This window comes from Neophocaena asiaeorientalis, unplaced genomic scaffold (genome assembly GCF_003031525.2).
Source record: "Neophocaena asiaeorientalis asiaeorientalis breed wild unplaced genomic scaffold, Neophocaena_asiaeorientalis_V1.1 scaffold202, whole genome shotgun sequence".
Classification (NCBI taxonomy): domain Eukaryota; kingdom Metazoa; phylum Chordata; class Mammalia; order Artiodactyla; family Phocoenidae; genus Neophocaena; species Neophocaena asiaeorientalis.
The window spans coordinates 77,604-87,332 of record NW_020172627.1 but is presented as its reverse complement, the minus strand read 5'-3'; the positions used below and the strand labels follow the sequence as shown (position 1 = coordinate 87,332).

The 9,729-nt window shown below is 53.7% G+C and overlaps 1 protein-coding gene across 1 annotated transcript in view; it reads left to right on the top strand.

Moving 5' to 3' along the window:
* The first annotated feature begins 144 nt into the window (after window positions 1-144).
* The window catches only part of GDF10 (growth differentiation factor 10), a 12,889-nt gene continuing 3,304 nt past the window's right edge, over window positions 145-9,729 (top strand). Inside the window, exons 1-2 of the mRNA XM_024739107.1 lie at window positions 145-460; window positions 9,479-9,719. Coding sequence (XP_024594875.1) covers window positions 145-460; window positions 9,479-9,719 — 557 coding nt within the window. The remainder of the gene's footprint in view (window positions 461-9,478; window positions 9,720-9,729) is intronic.

Genomic DNA, 9,729 nt, shown 5'->3' with positions numbered 1-9,729 from the left:
GGATCTCGACATCCCGCGCCCCCGCCTGCCGGTGCTGCCCGCGCGCCCTCCCGCCGCAGGGTTTGTTCTCAGCCTCTTGTGCGCCCTCGATCTCCCTCCTCCTCCTCTAACCCGGCTCCGATCCCTTCGCCACCGCCACCCATCATGGCCCGTGGCCCCGCTCGGACCAGCCCGGGACCGGGGTCCCAACTGCTGCCGCTGCTGCCGCTACTTCTGCTGCTGCTCCAGGACGCGGGCAGCAGCCACACGGCGCCCGCCCGGTCCGCCCCGCCCGCAGCGGCCGATGGCCTGGCGGGGTACAAGAACCCCCAGCGGTCTCCAGGGGACGCGGCCGCTGCTCTAGGCCCCGGCACCCAGGACATGGTCGCTGTCCACATGCTCCGGCTTTATGAGAAATACAGCCGAAGGGGCGCGCGGCCAGGAGGGGGCAACACGGTCCGCAGCTTCCGGGCCCGGCTGGGTAAGTAGAGGCGGCCCTGTGGCCCCCTTCTCTTCATCCTCCCTGGTCCTCCTCACGTGTCCATCCTCCCACCCCTGCACCTCCGCTTTGCCTCTTCCTTCTAGTCATTGACTGGTTCATTCATTCTTCCATTAACTATTCCCCCCACCGCCGCCCGCCCCGAGCACTCTGTACGGGGCCCAGAGCCTCCCGTGGGGACGCCGAAGTGCCACAGAGCGACAGACTTCCTGCCCCTGGGGTGCCGCCAAACGTCGGAGGGTGTCACACTTGCCAGACACAGACGACCCCATCCACAAGGCTTTAAGCACAGCGTGGAGATGGGACTGGGCTGGGGGAGCTCACCCTGTGTGTGTGTCGGGGCTCGGGGGTAGGGATCCATGTCACAGGGTTCAGCTGTGCTGGCTCTTGACAGATGAAGGAGGCACTGAAGAGAGCCCATCAGGTGGGTGTAGTGAAGCCCTGATGGAAGTGCCAGGCACTGGGCCCAGGCAGGGGGTGTGCCCCTCTAGCTGGGGCACTTAGTGGGTGTGGCAGTTGGGGAAGCAGGGTGGACTGAGAATGGCCTTGGGTGCCCAGCCTTGGGTACATGGGACTGAGGCCTGCTAGGCACTAGCATGAATTGTTCAGACTATGGGGGTTTGAGGAAAGGTCTAGAAGCTTGGGCAGTGGGGGTTCCCAGCCCCCCTCCTGCCCTTGCCCCTCCTGGGCAGATCCTTTCCCCTTTCCCCACACCTTGGATGGAGCTGCACCGAGCCCTCCCTGCCCTGCTTCCGAGAGCATTTCAGAATCCTGCCTCAGCTGTCTGCCCGCCCGGGCTGGGTGACCTCTGCAGGCCCTGGGTGAGCAGAGACGAGGCACAGGGGTGATGGGAAGACCCTGGTTGTCATGGAGATTACTCATGGTCTCAGAATGCCATTGCAGAAAATGTGAGTAGGGGTCCCCTGAAGCCCTTGTGAAGGAGGAGGCCATTCATCAGGAGAAAGACCATTGGTCTGTAGGGCCCCCTCTTGAGGTAGAGGGGGACCAGCCCACCACTGGGGCCAGACAGCCTGGAGTCAGATCTGCCACCTCCCTGTCGATCACTGGCTGTGTTACTTAGGGTACCACACCGTGGCCTCAGAGCCAGACACTGGAAGCCTGGTCTCGCATAAACATGTACTGGGAGCTCCTGCCGCAGAGAAGCTCCTTCCCCCCATCCTCTACTGGGCAGACTCACTAGGTTCCAGGCCAACCAGATCTAACTCCATCCTCCCTGGTACCTTTTATTCACCTCTTGGGGCCCATTTCTGGAGTATCATTATTAAGTCACTCAAGAATCATCCAGCATGACTATGATCTTGGGCAAATCACTGAAGCCCTGTGGACTTGAGTGTACTCATCCACAAAGTGGGCAGGTCATGGTAATATCTTCCCTGTAGCAATTCAGGGAAGATGACGTGAGTTGATATGTTAAGCCCTAAGCCCAGCACTGGCCAGGTTAAGTGTTGGTGCATCGTGTTTCCCTGGAGTACAAAACACTTGTGTTCATATAGGTGTAGCCTTGACCTTGCGTCCATTGACTCAGTCCCCAAAGCCTTGCACTTGAGGAAAGCAAGCCCAGCAAGTTCACTGCTGCACTAAGGGCTGAGCACGCCCATGGGCCCACCCTGCTGCTGCAGGCCCAGGCATGGAGGTGCACAGTCTGTTTTTCAGTCTTCTCAGGCTGGGGGTGGTACAAGCAACACTTAGCCCTGAAAAGGATCTGGCGACAGTACTTCAGATCCAGTCCTCCCATTTTACAGATAAGGAGACTGAGGCCAGGCCAGGGCAAGCTGTTCACAGTGGCAGTGGTTGGCACCGTCCATCTGTCAGGCTCGTGCTGTTCTCACTGCTAGTCCCCTCCCCCAACCTCCATCAGAACTGAGCCCAGGACTTAGGAGACAGAGGATGGAACAGATCCTGGGAGATCAGAATTATTCTGGATCAGTCTAAGACTATTTGACAAATCCAGTACTCTTGTTTGGAACCATTTGAAACAGCCATGGGTACAAGTCCCAGCTCCACCTGCTACTGGTATGTGTGCACACATCACTTTACCTCTCTGAGTAGCAATTGCTTGTGCATATAGTGGGGGTGGGGTGAAGATTCAATGGGATGAGGTGGGGTTTGTGCCTGGCACAGACTAGGCCCAGGCAGCTTAGTTTCGCTTCTCCTCCCTTGACTGACTTAAGTTTCTTCATACCCAGTCCCTCACCAGCCCTCAGAAGTGCCTCCTTTGTGACCCAGCGACGAAGCTGTGAGGAGGTGTGAGCCTGGGTGGGGACCCCTCATTTTATGGATGAGGCACACATGTGGGGGGCTTCAGCTCTGGTCCTGGATCGTACCGGTACCAGCCTGCTCCGTGACGGTGACCTCTGCTGCCTCGATGGGGTGGTCCCTGTAACCCGTGTTACAGTGGAACTGTGTCCCTTGTCTGCCTCTAGGCAGCTCAGCTCAGGTTCCAAGCGCAGGCTGTGAGCTGGACTGGTAAGGGCCAAATCCTGAGTCTGTGACTGGGGCCAGGGACTGAACTCGTCTATGACTCCGTTTTCTTCACTTCTAAAATGGGACTAATAATGCTCTCTTCCTTATAGGGTTTTTTTAATGAACTGAGATATGTTCAGGGCTTAACACCGTGCCTGGCACGTGTAAGTTCAATAATGTTTTAGCTCTACTGTGATTACTCCAGCCAGCCAGCTCCTTCCCTCCCTTCCATTGCTCCTTGAAGTGCATCAGTGGAGAGAGCCTCTGAGCCTGACCATAAGGGTTAAGGTTAGACACCTGCAGCCTCAAACGACCTGCATTTAAATCTAGGCTTTTCCACCTACGTATGTGATATTGGGCAAGGTACTTAACCTCTCTGAGGTTGGTGTCTTCATCTCTAAAATGAGAGTAATAATACATACACATCTGTCGAATCACAGTCAGTTCCCCAAGTCTTTCCTGAGCACCTCATTCAGTGGCAGGTGCTGTAAGCTCAGAGGACACAGAAAAGCAGAGAGTATTGGCCCTGCCCCGAAAAGCTCACGGGCTGGTGGAGAAGGGAGGAGAAAACAGAAGAATGTGTGCAGTGGCACAGGTAGGACAATGGAGTGAGAAAGGGCTGGGGGTGGGCTTCAGGAGCCCCAAAGGACAGCTCTGAAGGGCAGCGGGTGTTAGCCAGGTGTAGAAGTGAAGCAGAGCCCTATGTGCCTGGAACTGTGAGGCGTTTGGTTTCAATGAGGAAACAACAGGAAGAAAGAGGCAGGAAATGGAAGTGAACCAGTGGGCCACCAAGGCCTGTAAGCAGTGGGGCAGTATAGAGAGTATGTATGGTGAGAGAGGGGCGAGGGAGGGGGAGGGGGAGGGAGGGAGAGAAGAAAAGAGGCGAGGGGAGAAGGAGAGACAAGAGATTATAAGGGAAATGCATACTTATCCAGAACTCATAGAAAATCACAGTAAAGAAAAGAAATCACAATCCAGATATAACCAGAGTTAATATTTTGTGGAATATTATGTATAGTTTTTACCCTAATGGGATCAGAGTTGCAGCAGGTAAAACTTGTTATATCTTCATTCTCATTTGAAGTTACCGTTTTCTTTTTCATTACTGGTCATCCTGAATTGTTTTTCATGCTTTTTGACCATTCAAAATTTTTCCCGTGAAAACCACTTCATCCACTTGGGGTTCTGGTCTTTTTCCTACTGATATGTAGAGGTTGTGAAGGATGTTAACTCTTCATCTGTAATAGACGATTCCCTGTGAAGCACGAGTGTGGTGTGAGGGTGACAGTGTCCTGGGGTCACAGTGGTGGTCAAGGTCAGACTGTGGGCTAAGACAGTCGTGGAAAGATGCAGAGTTCAGGGTGGTTGTGGAGAAACAAGATGTGGAGAAATAGGAACTAGGATAAGTTGCATGCAGGAGGGCGAAGAGGCTGTGAAAATTCTCAGGCTCCTGCTGGAGAGGGTGGACAGCTGGCAGTGCCTCCCGCTGGGCACTAGGGCAGGGAGCAGGGGTGGGGGGTCCTGAGTGTAGCAGTAGCTTGTGACACCACGTGACCACTGTGTTCTGAGCATGTGCTGGGTGCCAGACACCTTGCTGAGAGCACTGCAGAGATGAGCTCACCACTTCAGGAGGCACGCACACGTATTCTGTCTGATTAACAGATGGGGCAGAGAAGTTGTGTGACTTCCTAAGGCCCCACAGCTAGTCGGTGATGAAGCAGGGTTTAAACCCTGACTCTGGAGCCTGCCTAAAAATAGACACTCAGTACACATTAGTTCTCTTTCCTTCTCTGCACCACCACTGGTGGCCCACCACTTCCTTTCTTCAGCCTATTATGTTGGTGCTTGCATCTTCAGCCCAGCATTCTCACTCTGGTCACCCTGATGGCTGTTTCAGGGGCAATGAGTGAAGGGACAGATCTCCAGGTGACTTGGATTCCGTTTCTACAGAGCAGAACAGTCTGAGGGTCGTCTTGGCCTGAGAGTTGGCCAGCAGGGAGCCTGGGGGCACCCCTGGACTAGGGCCACTTCCCTACCTCTTTCCTCTCTAGTCCCATCCCTAAAGAGTCGGGAAGGAGGTTGAGTGCCCAGTAGAGTGGACCTCACTAGGGTTCTCAGATTTCCAAAGACCATAGAGAGATCAACTTGTCTAAATAAGATCAGTCCTTTCTTTCCTGGAGAGTCAGAACACAAAATAATCCAAATAATGACTTGTGTTTGCAAAATATTTTAGAGTTCACAGCACGTGATCTTTGTTACATTAGCTGTTAAGCAGATCCGGATTCTATCCAGAGCACCTGGTTGGGGAGGGTGGGGAAGGGCGTGGGCTTGGGGTCAGACAGGTCTGGAAGCACGCCCTGGCTCCGCCCCTTACCAGCTGGGGGACTTTAAGCGCTTTAAGCAAGTTATGTAGTTATGTAGTCATGTACCCTCTCCGAAGCTCCATCTCTTCGTCCATTTGCCACGTCTGCTGCCCTCATTGTGAACACAAGGAATCAAGCATGCATATATGCTTGGAACTTGGAGCTTCCTAATCAGTAAACAATATTATTCCCATTTAAAAGATGAGAAAACTAAGGCTCAAGGGGAAGTGACTGGACAAACGTCCTGCTGTGCAGTGCCTCCAGCTGGATTTGCATAGTTGGCTACATCTTTCCAAAGGAGACTTTCTGGACTTCTTTCAGGATGTTCACTGAGCCCCAGGGCAGCAGGCCAGGAACCCACTTTGTTAAGTGAAGCAGACAGATCTAGCAAAGACCCCTGCCCTCCCCTGCCATTCAGCACACATTCCTGAGCACGTACGATCACTCAGGCCTCGTGCTAGGATCTAGGGAGACAGCAGTGCACACAGCTGGCAAAGCCCCGCCCTCCTGGAGTTCGTGTTCTAGAGGGAAAGAGAAACAATTGCAAGGAAATATATTATATCAGGATGTCCCAGAGTGACGTGACGACAAATGAAGCCAGGGACAGACAGAGCGATGGGGCTGTTCCTTCAGCCAAGGGAGTCAGTGGTACCCTTTGTTAGGGATGCCGCTTGAGCAAAGGCCCAAAGGAGAGAGGAGTGATTCCTAGAGGAGAGGTGATGACAGCAGAAGGAAGAGCTGGGACAAAGCCCTGAGACGGAGCTTCATGTTTGTAAGGACAGGAAGGCCAGGGTGACTGGGGCAGAGATGGGGGTGCGGGGAGCAGATGGAGTTGGGGAGGTAAGCAGGCCAGATCAAGTAGGGCCTTAGTAAAGGGTTGAATTTTATTTGGGGGGCAATGGAGAGCTCTGAGCAGGATGGTGACCTGAGGTCGAAAGCACCCAGCCCGCCGGGGGCCTCTCCTGGACACAGCTCTGTGAAGCTGCGACGGGCGCTGCAGGTGGGCGTCCCCACCATCACTGTCTGTCTCATCCCTGGGCTGAGCTCCTCTGAGTGCCTGTAATCACCTTTGCTAGGACCTTGCTCAGCCCAGCACTTAGCCCAGAGTAGGAGTTTCCCAAATATTTATCTGGAAAAGGGAGGGAGGCAGGGAGGGGCGAAGGAAGGGAGAGAGGAATGATAGGAGGGAGGAAGGAAGGATCTTCTCTAGCTGACCATGAGATGGGAGCCACAGGCACCAGCACAGTTCATAGGAAATAGGGACTTCTCTTTGGAGATTCTCCTTTGTGACCTGGGCTCATCCAAGCTGGGAGGCTTCAGGTAGGTGGCCTTCTCTCAGCCACAGCCTGGAGCCCCCTGCAATGCAGGCGTGCAGGTACAATCAGAGAGCTGGGCCAGCCTGTGGCCCTTCATGCCCTGCAGATGGGAGTCACCCATCTCCACCTCCAGGGTTCCCAGCGGGGAGGGTCATCACGCATCAGACTGCCTTGTGAGGAGCGAGCTGCCTGTGGCCAAAGGCATTCAAGCCAAATGGAGGAAAGACTCCTGCCCTGAGTGTAATTAATCAGGCTGCCTGACCTCTAAGGTTCTTCCCTCTCTGAGTTCCTGAGCGTGCTCTCTGTGGTTCTCCATCCTAAGGGAAGGGCAGCATTGGCTTTCCCTCTCCTGCACCCCGTGCAGAAATAACCTCCAGGGGAGGGCACCCCGTCCTCCTCTACAACACGTTTTGCCACCCTGCGGCAGCCCTCCCAGCACCTTCATTGGGCCGCACCCACCTCAAGCCAAGGTTGCTGTCCCTGCCTTGGTGGTCACAGTTATCCTTCTTTATGTCCTCTCTCGTTCTTTACCTTGTCACTGGAAGGGGGGCCAAGGTGCTTTTCTCTGGGAAGCCCCATCTTGGTTCCCCCAGTCTGCTGTTTTCCTTCTCACCAGAAGCCGCAGGTTTCTAGGCCAAAGATGCTTGCATCCCGCTGTGAAGGGCCAGCTCTTCGGAAGGAGTCAGAAATGTCTATTTTGGAGCCTCTTAAGTGTTCTCGCGCAAAGAACCTGTTAGCGGAACGATGGAGTTGACTTGAATTGGATAAAAGAAAAACACTTCTTCTGCTGTGTTAGCTGGACCATTGAGTAAGAGGGGCCCGAAATGGTGTAGGAGGAGCTTGCTCTGCCGGCCTTAGTCATTTAGACAAAAGTGGCACAGAAGCACATTTGGGGGCTTCCCCCTTTGTGCCTGGCACATTACATATGTTATTTAGTTAATCCTCCAAGCATTCAGGTGAGATAGAGATTCTCTTGTCTGTCTGAGGCAGATGAGCAAGGCATGGTCCCGTTGAGGCCTGGGAGCCTGGTTCCTAGAGCCTTTCCCAGCTTGGGGGGTAGGGGCTGCCTTGTTGGTGAACTTGCACCCCATCCACAAGTCAACCCGGGATGCTGCAGATACACAGCCACCACCCATCGTTGCTTCCCAAACTTAGAATCCCTTAGAATGCTGGTTAGAATAAGAATTCCTGGGCCCCATTGTCCCAGACCTCTGAATCAGCATCTCCAGAGGAGGAAAGCAGTGATCTTTGAGCTTTGGGAAATGCAGGACTTGAGGACCATGACACTCAAGGCCGCAGTGTTTGGGGAAGCTAGGTTTAAATGTGCATCAAGACTCGTGCTTCTCCTTATGTGTGGACGTATTGAGGGGCTGCTGTGGACATGCTGAGGGTTTTTTCCTGAGAATTATGTAAGGTAGTGGCTTTAGAATGTCACCCAAGCTTTGACTGACATTTATTGGGCCCTCTGACTTTTCCTTCCTTCCTCTTTCTTGTAGTCCCTTAAAAGTACATGAAAGTTCTCAATTGAATTATGCCTTCTTCCCAGTAGAATTATGCCTTCATCCCAATAGAAACAAATAACCTTAAACTGAAGATTTTGGTTAAAAAAATTCCAGCTGAATCTGTGGACGCAGGTGTCAGAGATGAGGGCACCCTGTGTGTGTGTGTGTGTGTGTGTGTGTGTGTGTGTGTGTGTAGAAAATGGGTCACAGTTAGTGACCCATTTTCTACACACACACACACACACACACACACACACACACACACACACACTCCCGCTCTTGGAAGCCCTGTACCTCTCCCAGGCTTCACCCAGCAGACAGACCCCTGGCAACAGGAAATAGGGCAGCGGGAGGGAGACAGCCCACCTGACAGCTCTGGTCTCCGGCTCTCCTGCAGCATCTCAGGGAGATGACGCCTCCCTCCCACCCAAACCCTAGAGAGGGCTTGCTATTCCCAGACCTCATGCTGCCAGGGCCTGGGGCAGCTTTCTGCCCTGGGGTCCTGGTGTACACCTGGTAGAACCAAGAGAGAAAGGAAAGAGTGGTTGACAGCCCCAAGGATGCAGGGGCCAAGAGTATTCTCAAGCTGCAGATGTGATGTTTGAGGGATCACGGTCCTCATCGTGGTTCCGGCCTCTGGAGAGCAACCTGGATGTTGGAGATTTTATTGAGTGACCTGGTACAACCCTGATAGTGCTTTTTCTTTGTAAAAACAAGTTTAAAAGGGCTTGGGCAGAATAAATAGTAGACACCCAAATGGCTGTGTTCTTAAGCCCAGTTTCCCTCAGAAGCCGCTCAGAACGCTGAGACAGCGCGAGGCATTCTAATTTACCTCATTCGGAAGAAGGACTGCATTTAATGTCTATAAAATAGAAAGCTGTGCAGATACAGGGGGGCTACTGTCAGCAGGGCTCGGACCCAACCCAAGTATCCCGAATACCTGACTCCATCTTATCTCATGAATGAAGATGGGGGAGATCATTTGTTCATTGAGAGGCATTAGAGTGCAGAGGCAGGAACTGGAGCTTCAGGGTCCAGCAGCCCTGAGCATCTACCCTGTCTGCCACCTTTTTTTCTTCCTTTCTTTGCAATGGGATATGACAGTCCCCAACCTCTCTGACCTCAATCCCTCATCCTCATCTGGTCCCTGAAAATAACAAAGGGTGCCCTCGTCAGTTCAATGTGAGGATTACAGGAGATGAGGAAAGCCTGGCTGGCCTGAAAGTGCTCCCTCAACGGGCATTCCTCCTCCACTTCCTGGACGGGACACCCTATGAGCACGGGGGCCTGTCCAGGAGACAACCTAACAGGCTGTGGTCTGTCCTTCCCTCGCAGACGTGGTCAACCAGAAGACCGTGTATTTCTTCAACCTGACTTCCATGCAGGACTCAGAAATGATCCTCATGGCCACATTCCACTTCTACTCGGAGCCGCGGTGGCCCCGGGCACGCGAGGCACCATGCAAGCAGCGAGCCAAGAATGCATCCTGCCGCCTGCTGCCCCCGGGCCCGCCTGCACGCCAGCACCTGCTCTTCCGAAGCCTCTCGCAGAACATGGCCACGCAGGGGCTGCTCCGTGGGGCCATG